Genomic DNA, 20,025 nt, shown 5'->3' with positions numbered 1-20,025 from the left:
AGAAATCCAGTATGGAAAGTAAGGAAGATGTTTCTATATGGTACTGGATAAGATTTTGTTTAAAGTGTACCTATAAAGCGATATGTCTGGTATTTAACAGCCACATTAAGGAGATCACAGAGTCTTAAAGCTATGGGCGTGGTCCCCTTGGACGGACATAGATTAAAGCTGACAGTATTCCAAACATTCGTCTCCAGTATTCCTGGGGCAAGGGTATATCAGGGAGAGGAACTAGAGAGAGTGTGTAATGTACTAATTGTGACAATGTGAGTGTCATAAAATGGTTACCTACAGCATATTCTTTTGAATATACTCTGAGGTTATAAATCTTCATATTTTACAAGCATATCTGATTTCTAGAAATAGTTGTAAGTCATTCTGAGCCAAATCTGATGAAAATATAAGTAATCAAACTGGGTATTAACTGTAACTCAAAACGAGCTGCAACTACATAGTTATAAGACATTTTAGTGGGTGGTTTGCAAATTGGCTTTGAAAGCAATTCCAAAAATGATTTGATTGACTCATTTATTCAACAAATATTTAGAAAATGCCCATTATGTATGTACCAAGCTTTACCAGACACATCAGTATCACTTGAGTAAGTACAACCTTCCCAGATAACTACCATCATGCTCACTCCTCTGTGCCCTTGCAGCATTACTCCCATGGCAGTCACAGTCAACTAACATTTATTACAAGCCTACTATGTGCCACACATTGTGCTAAGTGCTGGGTTTACAAAGAAAGTCAAATAATTTTTTCTACATTTCATCATGCCATTTTTGCACTTATTTTTCCTACCAAATTATACAGCCCTTGAGAGCAGAGTTTGTATCTTATTTCATTTTTGTATCACTCAGCACCCCACACTGGATACACAGCAGAAACCTAGTCAATCTTTGTTTAAATGAAACAACAAAGTCATTTGGATGTATAAATTTTAGTATATTTTAAAATATGAGTCACTAGTCACACCTTTTACATATACATTATTTCCCTTTTTCTTATATAAATTCCTATAGACATTTTAAATTTATTAGTTTTTAAGATATCTCTCAGTTTACTCCTTCATCTAGATTAAAATCTACAGTATGATTACACATACTTTTTTATGCTACTTAGAGGGACCAGACATTAGTCCTATGGGGGAGGGGAGGTTCTTTGATATCTTATACTCTATTTCTCATTCCTTGGAGCTGAGGTTGGCCTTTCTTCAAAGCCAGAGGAACAAAGGACTATGGGTGCAGAGATGGGCAGCTAAAATAAGATAAAGGACTCCTTCTGCCTCTTTTTCATATTGATAAACCTTCCCCCAATCCAACCATGTCATTATACTGGACTAAGCCCTGAGAATCTTTTTCTTGTGTTCTTAATCATTATTAAGATTTGCATCCAGACATCATGCCACACAAACTAGATGAACATAGTGACTAAAGGACAAGGACCTTTATGAAGAGAAGACCTTAAAATCAGGAAACCTGCTATATATTTTACTAGGAAAAAATGTTGTCTCAAGCTTCCAGGTTCAGGAATGATATTTCTTTTTTTCTTTTTTTAAAGTTGTATCAAAAGCTTAACACTGAACATTAAATAAATGTGCTTAGTATCAATTTATACCTGAATTAATGTCAGTGCATAAAATATTACAGCAACTCTTTAGTCACTCCCTCTAAGGACTTTTTTTGTCCATTCTCATTAGGAGCTATATTTCTACACAATTTAGCACAAGTTACAAATCCATCTATTTCTTTTATTTTTTAAGGGGGTGGGGGACATGGGACTAGGACCTGAGATTCCAGGATGTCATTGGCATAGGACAACAGTCTCCAAAGGTTTTTGACTGGGCACTGCAGAAAAAAAATCTGGATATAAAGCTTCAATGCCTATATTTACTTATTCATAAATTATACATATATTATTGCACTAATATGAAAATAACTAACATTATAATATATGTACATAATTGTTATATTATACAACTTATACAAAAACAGAATGTTAAAATGGATGAGATAAAGATGAAGTAATATTTGATATTAGGGTTGATTGGGAGCCACTAAAATTTATCACATAGGATAATGACATAGTTGGACTTTAGCTTTAGGGAAATCACTCTAGCAGCTATAAAAAGGATGGAGTGGAGAGGAGACAGACTTGAGGCAGGGAAACCAATTAAAAAGCTATGGCAATGATTCAAGAGAGAGGTGGTAAGGCTCTGGAAAGGGTAGGGACTGATACAAGAGATATTGTGGAGGAGAAAAACAAAATTGGTCAAATGAATGGATATATAGAGTAAGGGAGAATGCAGAGCAAAAGATGACACAGACATGGCCCACCCGAGTGACTAGAAGGGTTTGGGGCCCTCAAAAGTAATAGAGAAGTACAGAAGAAGGTAGGTTTGTCAGAAACCATTGAATTTGCTTTGGAGGTGTTTTGACTTTCCTTGCTATGCTGCCCATGTTATAGCCAGCATCCTTGTCTCCAATATCTCCTTCTAATTCTAACTCAAACTTCCCTCCCCTTCTTCACCTGGCTCCCCAACCCTAAACTCCATTCTCCTCACTCTGACAGGTGAGCTTTTATCTTATCTTGCTGGTAACCAAGCCTACAAACCATTTCCTGGCCATCTCAATGTCCACGTACTCCAATTTCTGATGTTACTTTCCCCCATTAGAATATAGGTTCCTTGAGGACAGTAACTGGGTTACTTGCTTGTATTTGTATTCCTGGCACTTAATACAGTGCCTGATACTCAATAAGAATTCAATACTTAATAAATGCACTTCTCTCTTTGTCTCATAACATCTCATCCATGCCTGCTCATACTGTGCAATTCACTCTGTCCCACCTCAAATGAAAAGGGGGAAGAGGCCTCCTACTCCCTAGTCATCTTTTGAGGAGGAAGCATGCCAGAGCCAGGAATTATCTGGGAGGCAAAGAATGGGTGTGGAGTGGGGAGAGGAAGGAATTTTCCCCAAAAACTTAGACAGCTCCTGCTTGCATGTCTGAGAGGCCTACTCCTGTCTCAGAAGGGGGGAAGCTGGAGCTTGCATCGATGAAGGAAGGTGCAAAATAGAATATCAGGGAATACAGGCACCTACAGTTGTGTTGGAGATGAGCCTCATGAACGGCTATCTTGAGGAGGATGTACTGCAGCCAGTGGGGTCTATCATTTCTAGTCACTTCATAACTCTAATTTAGAGACTCCTGGCTCAGGGAATTTCAGATAAGGAAATTTCCTTTACCGATGAAGATCAGCTCGAGCTCAGCAACTTGCAGTCTTAGAAGGTTGCCTGGAGTCAATGACACAGCCACAGGACTCTGAACTGGGTCTCTCAGACTTTGCAGGCCAGCTCTCTTTCCACCACAGGGCTGCTTCCTTTCATTTCTAAGTAATGGCATTTTGACTAGGTTGCAAATGCTTACAGAATCTGCAACTCAAGATTTTCTTTATAGGTGATTTATGTCTCTCTAGAGTGTTGAACTCTTACAAGGATGTTTTCCATTATTTTCCTCAAAGTCTCTTGATTACTGTTCCATTCCTCCCATTTCCTCACCTTCTCTTGGTTTTAAATATATTATTATCTGGAGGAAAGGAAAGATAATAGTGAATCAATTATACTTCCAAAATTGTGAAAAAATAAAGAGCATGTGACTTTGGGTTTGCCCTATGCTCCTTAAGTCTCCAGATGATGGTTTTTAGTTACTTGTGAGCACAGAAACAGAGCTCCTGATCAGCACTTCCTAAACCACTAAATCTAACAAAGACCAGCACGCCAGTGGGCCAGGGAGGGAGGCACAGAGACCTTCAAGCAATGGTTATCAAGGAGCTTCATGGCATTGGCTTTTCAAGGCTTGCATTTTGAAGTTAATTTCCTGTCAGAGTAAATATAAAATTAAATACACAGCCTCCTCAACTTTCCTGAAAACTTTCAACAACCCACTGCTCCCAAACCTCTGCAAATCTGAGGTCCCAAAACTACCTTCAAAAACGATCTCACATCTCAACTACTCCAGGAAACTTTTTATGATTAACTTTACCTCCTAACCATCTCAGCATGTTGGTACTTAAGTTGTATTGTTTTGTACTTGTTGAGATGACGTTTTAAATTTTTCTTAAATTATCTGGATAAGTGTTGAGGATGCACTCAAGACTCCTAAGAGCTCCAGGTGAAAATGGCAGAAGTTCTAAGTGGTATCTCAGGCTGAGCCAGCTTTGACAGCTGTATCAGAAACGATCACCATTCTAGACTAATGATCACTATATTCAGGGGCACAGTTGATAATATCTGAAGTCCTGGTATGCTGTGTGAAAAATACAGAACCATACACACATACTCACGTGGTCAGTAGGAGGAGAAGGGCTACAGTAATAGCCACAAAGGTAGAGGGAGATGGATAGCAGCTGGAGGCATTGATTATGGAGTTAACTGCATTTAGTTGGGAGCTTAAATCACATGGGTTTTGAGGGTAGTTCCTGGTCCTTTTGTTCCAGTTTGATGGTGAAGAGGTTATAGAGAGGAGGGAAATGTATGCATCTATATATGCCTTTTCCCTTCCAAAACCCAGGATAGGTGAAGGGCTTTGCAAACCACAAATACTGGTTATTATTATTAATATTATTATTTTATAGGCCTGATATAGGCCACTAAACTACAAACATGAAAGGCTGGGTTGTTGCTTTAAAAGAACCTGAGGCCTACAATCTCCAAAAGCAGGCATCATCCCAAGAAAAGGAACACTTTCTGCCATGGAACTAGCATGCCGAAAAAAACTAATTGTAGCTTGTCTATTTTTCAAAACTGATTTACAAGACAGAGCTAAACAGAGACTGGACTAAGAGAAATAGTGGTCCCAGCTTTGGGAAGATGGACACTATCCATCTGTTACTTCTCTGTTTCTAAAGAAAATTAAGATAATCATCCTTGTTCCTGAGCTACTGCACTAGAGTGTTGTGAAGGTTAATGAGAGTAAAGTACTTTGACCTCTACCAAAGGTGCTATTTAAGGACAAAGAATTACAACATGCTTCATGGATCCCAAATTGGTTCACTCTGGTTTTGTGCTGAGGAAAAAAAAAAGAGCTGAAATTTTAGGCTTCCAGGCCCTTTGCCGTAGTGTTGAGGAATTCTCTCCTTTGTGCCCTAGGTCTGCTGAGAAGCAGACAGACCTGCCTCCTCCCCCAGCCTGCCAATCGGCAGGGCTTTCCCCCTGCGTAATGTAACCAAACACAATCACAGCCCTGACAGCCCTGCACTGGGCCGGACATGCTCTGCATACAGCGAGGAGCTCCATTGTGCAGGGGGCAGGCTCCAAGAAAGGGACTTACCTTCTGCAGCTCTCTCTTTGTCCACAGAGTTTGAAGGGTTTTCAGTAACAGGAGTGGGTCCTGGCCTAGGGACAGGGGATGGGAGAAGAAAGAAGGGGGATTGAGGGAGAGAAAAAAACAAAACAAAACAAAACAGATTTATTGCTTCTGTACAGGCAGCCTAGACACACTGGAGCATTGTTCTAGTGGAGAAAAATGGGGCATTCCAGGCCACTCTTTTGGAAACCATTAACCTCCTAACTGTCAGTCAGGATTACAGCGTCAAAAACCTCCCTCTGGAACCCAAACAATCGAACAACAGACATCACTCCTGCAATGCTTTAACAAGGGCAAGAGGGAAGATTCATATTTATTTCTTCAGACAAAAAACTCTCAATGGTATATTTACAACCAAAGTATTTTTATCACTACAAATCAGTGGTCTGATGTGTGTCTCCCCTTTCAACCAAGCTCTAGAACTTTTGAGATTCAAAACTTAATGGACCTCCGTTATTAACTACAGCATAACCACCTAAACTAAAGCTAAGCTTTTGACCTTTTTTTTTTTTTATCATTTCTAAGCAAGAGAGACATTCATATACAAAGTCATGGAAATCAGCCCATGCCCCAGAATTCCAGGAGGGCAAATGAGGACTAGGTTTAAGTCATGGACAAAGAGTACACACTCAATGATACATGTTCATAATAAGGATTCGGCTTATTGGCTTATTCTGACATTTCAACCTGATGGTATAACACATAGCTATGAAAATTTCCAAGTTTTGGACTGTGTCAATATATGGAAAGATGCCTGCAAAATGTTAAATGAAAAAGGCTGAACAGAAAATATGTGCAGTAATTACAGTTAGGGACAATTAGGTGGTACAGTGGATAAAGTGCTGAGCCTGGAGTCAAAAGACTCATCTTCCTGAGTTCAAATCTGGCCTCAGACATTTACTAGCTGTGTGACCTTGGGCAGGTGACTTAACTGTTTGCCTCAGTTTCTTCATCTGTAAAATGAGCTGGAGAAGAAAATGGCAAACCATTCCAGTATCTCTGCTAAGAAAACCCCAAATTGGGTCACAAAGAGTCAGACTCGACTGGAAAACGATTGAACAACAAATTACAACCAAGCAAAAATGTGTGAACACATTTACAAAGATTGGAATAGAATCTGGAGAGAAGTAAATAATTTAATGTTCATTAGCTTTATTTTTTTTGTATAAGTTGTTCATTCATGAGTTTTCTCAAATAATAATAACTGTTCTACCTACTTAATAGAGTTAGTTCTTGTAAGGATGAAGGGAAATAAGTTATGAACCTAAAATACTTTTTATTTATAAACATGAGCCAATATGCTTTGAGAAGAAGCAAGAGAGCAACGGATTCAATACCAAGAAAACCTGGATTTAAATCCCACTTCTAACACGTACTGACATCTGACCATAGGCAAGTCATTTAACTCAATTCTCATTTTCCTCATTTGTAAAATCAGAATAATAATACCTGTAACATCCAACAACTACAACAACAATAATAAGATTTTTATAGCACTTAAAGGTTTACAAAACACTTTATAAATATCTAATTTTATCTTCATAACAATTCTGGGATATAGATGCTATCATTATCTCCATTTTATGGATAAGGAAACTGAGGAAGGCAGAAGTGAAATGATTTGCCCAGGGTCACATAGCTAGAAAATGTCTGAAGCTGGATATGGACTTTATGACTTCAGATCCAATACTCTATCCACTGTGCCAATCCTAACTCATTAAGTTGGTGTATATGACTAAAATGAAATAATATATGTAAAGTGCTTTGCAAAACTTAAACCACTATGTTAATGTCAGCTATTATGATTATGGTGCTTGGTTACTTGATTAATACATGTGTGTAACTGTGGTATTGTGCAAGTTACTTAATTTCTCTGTGTCTCAATTTCCTCATTTGTAAAATAAGGATAATAATACTCCATATGAGGAAATTGCTTTGTAAAACTTAAAACACTATATAAATATTAAGCAATAAATATGTTTATATTGTGACTTAATAATATGAATACTTTGAGATATCAATGCTTAATATTTCATCCACAATAACAGAAGTTCCTCTAAAACAGGGATCATATTATGTACTTGTTTTGTATCCTACACAGTACCAAACCTGGTGGTAGGCACAAAAGAAATAATTATGGTATTGCATGGTAGTGGAAAGAATTCTGGACTCATAGTCTGGATATGTGGGGTGAAGGACAGTGAGGAGTCAAAGATAAAGCTGATGTTTTAAACATGGGAGATTGGAAGGAAGGTAGTACCTTTTATAAACTTAGAGAAGTTAGAAGAAAAGAGGGATTGTGGGAAAAGATAATGATTTTGGTTTTGGAAAAGTTGAATTTGGGATGGCTTCAGGACATTGAGTTTGAAATGTCAGGACAGAAGCTCTGGGGAGAGAATGGGGCTAAATATAATAATCTTTAAGTCATCTCAGTGGAGATGGTAGGTAACCCATGGGAGCTAATGAGACTACTTGGAGGAGTAGGAGGCCTAGGACAGAACCTAAGGAACACCCACAGTTTAAAGGGCATCATATGAATGATGAGACAGCAAAAGAGACTGAGAAGAAAATTTCAGATGGAAAAAGTAGTGTCACAAAATTTGTGAAGGAGAGAGAATCCATGAGGAAAGGTGGTATATAGTGTCAAATGGAGTAGACAGACTGGGAAGGATAAGGATTCAGAAAAGACCATCACATTTTAGCAATTAAGAGATCAATGTACCTTTGGAGATAGCATTTTCTGTTGAATGATGAAGCTGGAAGCTAGACTGAGGTACAAATGAGAGACACAGAGGCAGAGGGTGTAAACGGCTTTTTTTTTTTTTTTTTTGAGGAGTTTGGTTAAGAAAAGGAGAGATATAGGATGATATCTTTTTTTAAATTATGTATTTGGTATTTTATTTTTCCACTGTTACCCAGAAGCAGAGTTCTTGGGTAAGGAATAATTCATTTTTGTTCAATTGTTTTAGTCATGTCTGACTTTTCATGACCCCACTTTGGGTTTTCTTGACAAAGATACCAGAGTGGTTTGCTATTTCCTTCTCCAGCTCATCTTATAGATGAATAAATTAAGGCAAACAGGGATAAGTGTCACACAGCTAGTAAGTGTCTGAGGGCAGGTTTGAACTCAGGAAGATGAATCTTCCTGACTCCAGGCCAATCACTGTATACACTGCACCACCTAGCTGCCCCCAAGGAATAGTTACAGGTCCTTAATTGTGTACCAGAGAGGAGTAAGTTCAGAAACAAATTGAAGCCTTGTGCTCAGACACCAGAAACAAAGCAAGGTCTCAGTTCCATATTCTAACCCAGTCTACAGCCTTCAAATGAATAACCAGGGCAGGAATCACAAATCAAGCAGAATTTTTCAGTTCTATGACTCTGAACCAGCTGTTGCTCAGACCCAAGTCCAGGTCAGGAACTTACAGAGCTCAGACTTTGCCCTGGATCAGACCACTTTGGGAGCATTGATGACTTCCAGATCCATAGTGTGAGCTGTCCCTAAGAAAATGGAATAACACAATACTCAACATCCTAAAAAGCAGCAGCAGGACCAGACCTGACCTTCCCATTCAGAACTGTTATGGTCTTAACACTTAAGTCTGACCTTAACAGCAAGTTCGAACTCAGAAAGTCAAATGGAAAAATGACCAAACAAAAACAGAAGCCAACCATAAAAAACTATTATGGTGACAGGTATGTTCAAAACACAAATCCAAGAGAAGAGAATGACTCCAAAATATCTACAATCCATGCCTGAGAGAAAACAAAGCTTGAGAATAAAGTAAACTAGAATCCCAGAAAGAGCTGAAGTACAACATTTAAAAAGAGTTCAAAATGTTTTTGATAAATGAAATAAGAGTATTGGAGCAACTAATTGGAAAAGATATGAGAGCTACAGAAGTAAGAATTGGAAAGGTAACTAACTGCTTAACACAAGAGGTACAAAACCTCGCCTGACAAAAAACTCCTTGAACATTAGAATGAACTAAATAGAAGCTAATGACTCCATGAGACAACAAGAAATATTAAGAAAGAAGAAAATGAAAGACATCTTCTAGCAAAAATAACTGACCTGGAAAACATATTGAGGAGAAAAAAAATTTAGGAATCAATGAACTACCTGAAAATTAAGACCAAAAAAAAAGAGTATAGGCATCATATTTCAAGAAATCTTAAGAGAAAATTGCCCAGATCTCTTAGAACCAAAGAGAAAACTGGAAATAGAATCTACTGGCCACCTCCTGAGAGAAACTCCCAAATGAAAACTCTCAGTAATATTATAAGCAAAATCTGGATCTTCCAAGTCAAAGAAAAAATATTACAAGCAACTAGAGAGAAAGAATTCAAGTACCAGGGAACCTCTGTCAGGATCACATATAATTTAGCAGCCACCACTACAAAGGTAAAGAGAGTTGGGAAGATCATATTTCAGAAAGCAAAGGATATGGGCTTACAGCCAAGAATTACTTACTCAGCAAACTGAGTATAATGCTCCAAGGGGAAAACTGGATCTTTGACAAAATGGAGGACTTCCAAGCATACCTGATGAAAAGACCAGAGTTGTGTAGAAACTCTGCAGTTAAAACAGGTGTGAAGAGAAACATAGAAAGGCAAAACCAAACAATGATGAACATGCATAGGCAAACAAAAAAATTCCCACACTGATCATGTCCAAAACAATATATCTCATTTTGTACTCTGAGCCCTCTCAATCAGGAAGTAGGTAGAACATTTCATTATTTCGTCTTTAGAATTTGGCTGGTCATTATGCTAATCAGAGTCTCTAATTCTTTCAAAGTTCTTCGTCTTTACCACACTGTTGTCATTACATAAATTGTTCTCCTGGTTCTGTTCACTTCATTCTACATCAATTCATATGTCTTTTTTTTTTTAAACCATCTCCTTCATTATTTCTTACAGCACAATAATATTCAATCTCATATGTGTGTATAGGATACACATAAACATACACACACACACACACACCCATAACTTGTTCAGCTATTCCCCAATTTATGGGCACAGCCTCAGATTTCCATTCTTTGTCACTCCTAAAAAAGCTATAAATATTTTTGTACATCCTTAGTTGAAAGTTTGTTTTGCTTAGAACTAATCCCTCCCTGAATCTATTTCTCTCTTCCCCTTAATTAAATCCTCCCTTCCATTTCCCAGTGGAGTGAGATATAAATAAAGGTTTTGTTTTTCTTTCATTCTCAATTTGGGGGGGGGGCGGTATGGTAGGCAGGATTGAAGGTGGACTTTTGCTGACTAAAAAATAAAATATAATTTTTAAAAACTGGCAAAGCTGAAAAAAAGACGTAACTTTCTGGAAGAATTATAGGAAGATTTATGCACTAACACACTGTTGGCAGAGGTTTCAATTAGTCTAACTATTCTGGAAAAGTATTTGTAATTATGTGAATAAGATAACTAAAATGCTTATACTCTTTGATCTACAGAACCCACTGCTATTCAAAAACTCCAAGGAGTCAAGAACAGAAAGATCCCATATACACTAAAATATTAGAGCAATTTTTTGGTAGTAAAGGACTGGAAATAAAGTAGATGTCCACTGACTGGAGAACAGCTGAATAAGTTGTGGTATATAAATGTAATTTATTATCATTGCACTGAAAGAAAAGTAGAATGGGAGCACTTAAAACAAGCATGGGAAGACTTGTATGAACTCATGCAGAAGGAAATAGGCAGAGCTAGGGAAATGACATACAAAATAACTATAACAATGTCAACAAAAACAACAACAACAAAAAAAAAGCCAAATGCTGTGAAATCCTAAGAGCCCACCCTGGCTCCAGAGAAAAGATAAAGAAATGTACCACCTCTTTTTACAGGAGAGGTAGAAGGCTATTTGTATGGCATGTTGTACATGCCAATAGATGTAGTCAATTGCAGTGTTTAGTTTTGCTAAACTGTTTTTGTTTGTTTGTTTTGGGGGAGGTTAGGTTACAAGAAAAAACTCACTAGTAGGAAAGGAATGGGGGGTTTATTCAGAAATCTATGTGACAGAAACACAAAGGGACTCAATAAGACTTTAATAAAAAAAATGAGTGATATCTTTATGGAAATAGCCAAACAAACTGGTCAATAAATGCAATGGAATATTACTACACCATAAAAAAGTGATGAATTTGAAAAATTTGGAGAAGTGAGAAGATTTATATGAATTGATGCAAAGTTGCAGGAAAGCAAAACACACATTAACTATAACAATGTAAATGGAAAACAAAAAAATGAAGCTAAATACTGTTTAATTACAATAAGTAAGGTTGGCCCTAGGGATAAGAAAAGGTAGTTCATTCCATTCTTTACAGAAAGGTTATAGAACATTACATACAGTGTCAGACTTGATTGATGAATCAATTAGTTTTATTTAATCACTCTTTTCTCTCTCTCTCTCTCTGGTTACAAAGAACAGCTCTTTGAGGTAGAAATGAGAGAAAAAAATATTTGAAAATTAAAGTGATGGGATGAGGAGAGCCAGATAAGGAGACAGTTGCAGCCTGGGCCCTCTTGCTGCTCATCATTGTGATGGGCATCTTTGTCTCCAGCTTCATCCCAAAAGTCCCAATCATGATAATAGCATCACCATTTTGATAACCTGTGCAATTCAAGGCTATCTCTTTTGAATGATTACCATTCTGGCATAGCTCAACCCTTTCTTTGAATCACAATTATCTCAGGTATCACTGGCCTTGAGGAAGAAGATAATTTGTGCAATTCTCTGTCATCTGGTGACAAAGATATATATACATATATATCATATAGGCATATATGAAGAGATATATCTCTTCATATATGCCTAATATATGAACAGTGCTCTTTGGATGCAAAGAATGTGACTTTAGTGAGATGCATGTTATTCTCACTCCCCCTGAAAATATGATAACCTATTCTCATTCACTACATTAAAAAACAAGTAACACATTTAAAACTCCTTCAGTAGTATGCATGGCTATAGTTTTGGGAATCACCAAGAGACTCTGTTGGAAGAAAAAATTCCCTAATGATGTTGAAGCCATACTACGGTCATTGTGTGTGTGTGTGTGTGTGTGTGTGTGTGTGTGTGTGTGTGTGTGTACAGGAAAGAAGGAAGCATTAAGCATTTACTATGTGGCAGGCACTGTGCTAAGCACTTTACAAACATTATCTCAAATATATGCATACATATACAGATGTATACTCATACATATAGATAATATATATGTGCTATATACTACATATGTATATACACAGTAAGCACTTAATATATGTTTATTGTCTTCCTTCCTTTTCCAAAGAATTTAATCTTAAGTTTCTGTATCCTTTTGGAATAAATGATTTCTCTGTTTTTTTATAGAAAAAAAAACAAACCAAAAAATTAAGATGATCAAAAAAAGTCTTTTAAAATTTGAAAAAAATTCATAAGAGAAATAACACAGGAAGAGAAAGCCCTATCAAAGGTATTCTCACTCTCCTGGAGTAGATTTAGCATAGAGTCCAAATTGAAGAGGAATTTGGTTAAAAAAAAATGGTGAGCTCCTATAAATGTTTCTCCTTTCAGATAACATTATATTGGTTGCATTAAGCCATGAAACACTGCAAATCCTCCTAAATGAGATCCATAACCATTCAAAAGAGTTTGGTCTTACCGCTCACACATGAAAAACCAAGTCAGTGAAGAATACATATTGCCTCTAGATTATGACATGCTATTATATGAACAACTATAGAGTTTCTCTATCAGTATACAGTGTAAATGAACAAGCTGGACCTAGAATTAAACAGCAGGAAATGAGCAGGCTAGATTGCCTTCAGAAAGTGAAAAGTTCTCTTAATGACCCCAAATTTCTCCCTGAAATAAAGACCCATCTTTTTTACTTACAATATCTTACCAATGGTGTTGTATGCCTATGAGTTATGTAACACTGCAATCTCAGAAGAATTAAAAATGAGTATCGCTCAACAGGCAATCAAAAGGCATGTGGGAGGTGTATGCAGATTGCAATATATACTGAATAAGGACTATGAAGATGAAGTGAAGTGAAGGATGTTACCAAAGAAATGTATATGACAGCAAAGAAGAGGAGCTGCTTATCTAGCCAATAAAGGATAACCACTGATAACCTGTGTGCTCAACTGGTGTTTTTATGTGAGAAGAAAGCAAAGGAAGCACCGGCATTTTGGTGAACTTCTGAGATGACATGGACAGGAGTCACAGAGAACAGGCAGACTTGGATGGGTTAGCATTGTTAAAAAGATCATCTACATCAACAAGACTACAGCTCCATTTGAGTACATGCAACCCTAGGCAAGTCATATAATATCTCTGAGCCTCAGTTTCCTTATCTGTAAAATGAGGATGTTGGAATATAGAACTCCCAATATCACTTCCCAAACTAAATTTGTGATCCTTCTCACACAAAGGAAAAAAGGATAAAAGATAAAAGAAAATATTCTGGAATAAAGTTCAGGAATAAGGAACAAGAAAAGCCCACGACTTGTAGAGTACACATAAACTTGGCATTTCTACATCACGAATACTGTCTCTCTCTGTTTCTCTCTTTCTCCCTCCCTTCCCTGCCTCAGGTTTTCCCAGAGCTCTTTGATCTCTCCTATGTCTCAACATGGCAAAGTGGCAAGAGCACTGAAGTTGGAGTCCCATCTCTACCACTTACTACCTGTATGATCTTGGGCAAATTACATAACCTCTCTTTGAATCAGTCTCTTCATCTGTAAAATGACAGGATTGTTCTAAATGGTCCCTTTCAATTCTAGAGCTATTCCAATTCTAGATTCTATTCTGATACTGTTCTGATTCTAGATTCTATTCCAATACTATTCCATTTCAAATATTAATTAAACACCAGCAAAGTGCTAGGTTCTGGGGTACAAAGATCAAAAACAGAAAAAAAAACAACCAGTCCCTGCCCTCAAAGAGCTTACCCATAAGCTACAATACATTCTACTGTACTCCAGTCCAATGTATCTTAACCAATTAGGATCCTCCCTCTAGTGATACAGATTGCAACCCATCCATGCTTGCCTATTCCTCACTCTCCTATGTGTCCTTTAAATTGATCACAAGGGTATCCATCAAACATACTGGAACCTTTCTTGTATTCTTCTGCCATCAAATAGTTGTCCATTGGTTCCAGAGTCTTTTTGAAAAAGTCCTTGAAAGTTATCCAAGTCACCTATTCCTCTTCAGAAGGGACTGTATGATTTTCCCTCCAGTACTAGGGCTATTAAGTCCCTTACCAAAACCCCCACGTGGCTTTCCCAGGAGCTTTCATCCTTTATCCCAAGAAGCATTTTCAAACCAAGCTGTCTCTATACTCCAGACACATGGAGCATACAGTCCTAAGTTTCTATGGTAGACAGGAGACTCAGAAATTGCCTGGTTACAGCTACAGCTGACGCACATTTCAAACAATCGTTCCCTTCCTGTTCGTATGACATAAGAAAAACAGGATGTTAAGAGGTGTTTATCTGAATGAACAAGATAAGCAAGTTATTTGACATTTTTGAAAGCTTTAAGATTTCAGCAACAAGAGGGTGTAGATTATCTGAAATAATGTATATGAGGAAATTAAATAAAGTAGTCTTTTTACAAGTCTTCTAGATGAAATATAATGCTATGCGGTTGATAAATACTTCAGCTAAACTCCAAACATACAAGAATTTAAGGAAAACAAGCAGAGGGGATTCAAATTTTCAGCATGAGGGTCCACCTGCTTACAAAGAAACCTCACCTGTTTTTAGTAGAGGAATGAAGGTAGGGCAGACTTGAGAGAAAGCAGAGGAAAACAATATTTCATACTTGTCATTTTCAATGGTAATTTCAAAAAAATAAAATTTAATCCAACTAACAAGGACCGTAAAGAAAAACCACTACTTCTTGCTCCCCCTGGTTTCTATTCAAATGTTAATTTCTTTGTGACTTTTTCTACCAGAGGCTTTTGGCTAAGAGAATATTAAAATATCCAACTCAAGGCAAGCATACTCAACTATTTCTTTTTGTCTATTCTGTTTTTCCTCCTCAATCATAAACACTAGGAATTAACTCCTAGGTAGGCAATTTTTTGGTGGATACATTTATGCTTAATGGCCTATGAACTGTACTCAAGGAAAAACCCCAAGCACTAAGTGCTCTACTGAAACCCCTGGTGTGAGAATGGACAGGGCCTTTTGACCTAGCCCAGGCTAGAAAAAAGAAGAGAGAAAGCCAGTTGTTGTAAGACCTTCAACAAGTCCCTTGGATTCTTTGTGCTTGAGTGTTCCCTCCCATCTGTCAAAGATGAGGGTCTTGGGATACTCAGGGTAAGTAGACACATATTCACTGAGGAGTTTTATTATATTACTGTATTAAGATTAGTTGGAATCTCTAGGAAGAAAATTATGTTTTAGTACAAAACCAAAAAACCCTACTTCTTAGGCTAAATTGCTGATTTTCTGTGTGTGGATCATAAGTTTCCCCACTGTTATAGGACCATGGTCTCACTTACAGTATGAAGGCTCCTATTGGTTCTTCACCCAGCACATTCTAGGTGAATTTTCTGGATGCTGTTCCTAATCTCACTCTTCACACATTAATATATACTTTGCCATGCAAGAATGATAATGATAGCATCAGTATCAACAGTGGAGTGGGTGGAAAAAGCAGTTAATGCCACCCTCGAAGAAATGAGAGAAAGGGATGGCACCATCTTGAGTTACCTAAATTCTATTCTAGGCTTTGTTATTAACTTGCCATGTGATTTAGAGGAAATCATTAAACCCTCTATGTCTCACTACTCATCTGTGAAATAGTTCTATAGTTCTTTCCCATACCATCGTAGTCACAGGGGAGATCCTAGAGCCTTTATGGATTCCTGGACCACATAAGAATGTGATTTTTTAAAGAATTCATCTGAAACCATGGTTTGTAAATCAACGCTACATTCCAGGGTAGTTCAATGTCAGTAAACTTCAGCTGCTTAAGGACAGTTCTAGTCATGGAACTTTATCTGCTTCTAGCCAAGCCTCAGTTTCTATTCCTGCAGAATTCCTGTCACTGAAGGGAAAACTTTTAACAGTAAGAGAGGTAAAAGAATGATGCCACTAGAAGAGAACCAAAGAGACCCAACATATGTGTGAGGAGCTAGAAAACAGAAAAAAGAATGAAATGCTGGGGAGAAAGACAAGGCCTCCACAGCAGTCTGGCACTATCTCTGAGAAAGGGAGCTGTCAAATCAGGTAAGGATAGTTTCCTAGACAGACCTGATCTCAGATTCAATCTGCTCAACTCAAAATCTTTTGGTCAGAAGGTGCTTGGGCTTGCCTGAGCTAAGTCCTACTGCAGAGCAGGAGCTCCTGCCTGAGAGGAGTTGTAAGGTCACACAACAATCAGGCACATCACTCATTCTAAGAAAACAGCTTGCTTTGGAAACAGGCCACTTTCCTGTGAGTTTGGTTGTAAGTTCTGGGTAACATGAATGCAACTAACAATGGAGCCCGGAGATGATCACAGCTGAGATGCCATCAGATACTGGATAAGAGATGACCACCCCAGGGTAAAGTGCTGTTCAACCAAACCATTCTTGGCAGGTGACTCTCATACTATAGCACAGCACTGTAAATTTCTACTACACCACACACTCTTTTTTCAGATCTCCCTCTTCCTCATCGCATCATTACTTTCCATAGTCCACTGATCTCTCCTCGTATCACTTCAGTCTCTTTTCTATCCCCTCTAAATTCCATTCCTTCAAATAAAAAGAAAATGTCCAATATGCTTTCATATAGATACATATCTCTGGATATGCACTTTGTGAAAATATGGAATATAAATAACGACTTGCCATTTGTTTAATAACAAACTATGGGTGATACATAACAAAAAGACCTTTTCTAAATCATCCATGCTATGATCTTTTCTCAACCATCTGCATGTATTTTCTATTACTGGACAAAGTGCTCTAATAGACAAATAACAATTATATTTTCCACAGTGTAAGCCTGACTCTAAGATTATGCCTGGGAATGCAAAATAGTTTGGGTGCTGGTAAGTGGAGAACGTGCCACAATTGGGGAATGGACCTACCATGTGAGAAACTGGATTTTGTCTCTCTATCATGACGTAGGTTTTGTTTTCCCATTTGGAGCACGTATCCAACTCTCTATCAAAGGAACAAAATGGAAACCCAGTCATTGTCTCAGACTTGGCTAGGTTACAGATCAGAGCTGAGGGTTTAATTCTAGGAAGTGAGTAGCCACGAATTCTTATGACAACCAAAGGCCCCCTTCTTTCATTTGGATTTGCTGTTGGCTTTGGAAGTAGCCAAGCTGCTATTGTTTGATCCAGAATGCAATGAGTGTCTAGGCAGAGAGAGAGACAAAGAAAGAAATAGATGAGGGGAGGGAGAAGAAGGGAGGGGTGGAATAAGGGAAAAGGAAGGAGGGGAGGATTGGCGGCTGCATGAAAGAGGGAAAAAATGAAGGAGTAACTCAGCCAAGGCAAACAAAGTTTTTCCTTGAGTGATTACATCTGTTGGAGAGCCCCAGCTTGCTCTCTCATTGCTGAGAAATTATTTTAATTCTGCTTACAAGGTTTCCAAAATTCCCAAGGAAGGCTTCAGTACAATCATGAAAGCTCTGAATAGACTGAACTTTAGTTACATTGAATTTTTTACTTTTCATTTTATTTGTTAATGTAAAGGCTGGTTTTAAGGAGCTGGGGTTGGAGGGCGAGATGTTTTTGAGCTAAGTTGACATTTCAATAGGAAAATACTTTCCTAGCCCTAGGGAGGGGGAAGGAAGGAAGAAAACACATTTTATCCCCACCCCCCAATTACTGCTCATTACCACCCTGTATAAAGTGCTACAATGGAATGAAAGTGATGTCACTTACAATAATAGTGAGAAAAATTCAAATGGATAAAAAGTAACCTTTTGAAACAAATATATTATTTGTCAAACCCAAAGGTAAAATTAAGACTATACACCGATATTTTTCAAATTGGGGAAAGACTCCCATGGGAGAGATGAAAGAATTTCTGGGGTCAAGGAGAGTCACAGAAACTGGAGATGAAAGGTAAACTATGGGCTAACTTGATCTATGCCAGCCTCATCTATTCACTCTTAGAATATAAGGCCATAACTATAAATCCTCCTATTTTTGTCTCCAGACTCCTTCTACAGATTCTCCAATACTGATTCTTGTAGGGGCCAGTGTTATAGAGTTAGTCTTCATGATGACTCAACCTTACAGTCAGTCAACTACGGAATCTGAATTGTAGTCTGCAAGCACAGAACAAAGGAAATGAACCACTTGTTGCTTACCTCTGCTATATCCCAAGGAAGCTTTGTGAAAGAGGTAATTATGGGTAAAAATATCTCCTGGCTTTGTGTTTTCTAACACTTCTTTTTAAAACTCAAATCTTTCATTACAATATGGAAGTAATCTTGTGTTACCAAAGGATATGCCAGTAGAATAGGAGCTTTGGCAGGCCCTAAATCAAGCTAAAAAGTATTTGAGAGTGGGCACAAAAATAGAACGCATCTTATCATCTGAAAAACAGCCTAAGTCTGCTGCCTGAAAATTGGCCAAGTTAAGTACAGAAAGGTTTGGTTCATCAAGAGAAAGTTGACCACAAAGTGAGGAATTGTTTTGGACACCAGAACTCACAAAAACTATATACTAAAGTAGGGAAGGAGTAAAATATCCAAACTGGTGAAAGTATTGAAGGAAATAACATAGTGTAGATACTTAGGAAGAGTCATAGGACAGTAGACTGAAAATCACTCCTGAATGCTAATGGCTGTCATGCACTCCTTCCTCATTTCCACCTCTTCAAATCCGTGGTTCCTTTTAAGACTCACTTAAAGTGTTGCCTCCTATAAAAATGTCTTTCTTGATCCCCTCCCCCAGTTAATGCACTCCCCCTCAAAAAATCATTCTGCATTTTTTGCATATGTTTTGCTTCTATTTATCATTGGATCATAACTCTAGAACTGGAAGAGTCCTCAGAGACCACTTGGTTTAACCTTCTCATATTACTATATCATAAGGGGCAGCTAGGTGGCACAGTGGATAGAGGACTAGGCCTGGAATCAGGAATGCAGCCTCAGACACTTACTGGCTGTGTGACCCTGGGTAAGTCACTTAACCCTGTTTGCCTCAGTTTCCTCATCTGTAAAATGAGCTCGAGAAGGAAATGGCAAACCACACCAATATCTTTGCCAAGAAAACCCCAAATGGGATGAAGAGTCAGACATGACTGAAACAACTGAACAACAACCTCATATTACAGAAGAGGTGAAACAGAGGCCTACATAGGCTAAATAACTTTCCCAAAGTCACATAGGTAGTATCAGAGACAGGATTTGATTCCAGGTCATGTGATTCCAGCATTGGTGCCCCTTTCATTGTCCCACTCTATTTACATGCTACTCCCATGAGAATGTAAGCTCCTTGAGGGCAAAGACTATTTTATTTTTGTCTTTGTACTCCCAGCACCTTGTTCAGTACGTGACATATAGTGAGTGCATAATAAAAACTTGTTGAATCAAACTGAAATGAAGAGGAATTCCCCTAGATTTGCTAATCTTTTGCCCTATGACAGACAAGATATTGAGATGTGTCCTAGAATCTTCAGATAAACTTCCTCCTGTGAC

The 20,025-nt window shown here is 37.9% G+C and overlaps 1 protein-coding gene across 5 annotated transcripts in view; it reads right to left on the bottom strand.

The window, feature by feature from the left end:
* EXD3 (exonuclease 3'-5' domain containing 3) overlaps nt 1–20,025 on the bottom strand; it is a 411,990-nt gene that overhangs the window by 247,489 nt on the left and 144,476 nt on the right. For all 5 annotated transcript variants that reach the window (XM_027849186.1, XM_027849170.1, XM_027849195.1 and 2 more), the window contains one exon: nt 5,332–5,396. In XM_027849186.1, the coding sequence (XP_027704987.1) occupies nt 5,332–5,396 (65 nt within the window). The remainder of the gene's footprint in view (nt 1–5,331; nt 5,397–20,025) is intronic.

Source organism: Vombatus ursinus, unplaced genomic scaffold (genome assembly GCF_900497805.2).
Source record: "Vombatus ursinus unplaced genomic scaffold, bare-nosed wombat genome assembly UNPS02000580.1, whole genome shotgun sequence".
Lineage (NCBI taxonomy): Eukaryota > Metazoa > Chordata > Mammalia > Diprotodontia > Vombatidae > Vombatus > Vombatus ursinus.
This window is presented reverse-complemented; position numbering and strand designations above follow the sequence as displayed.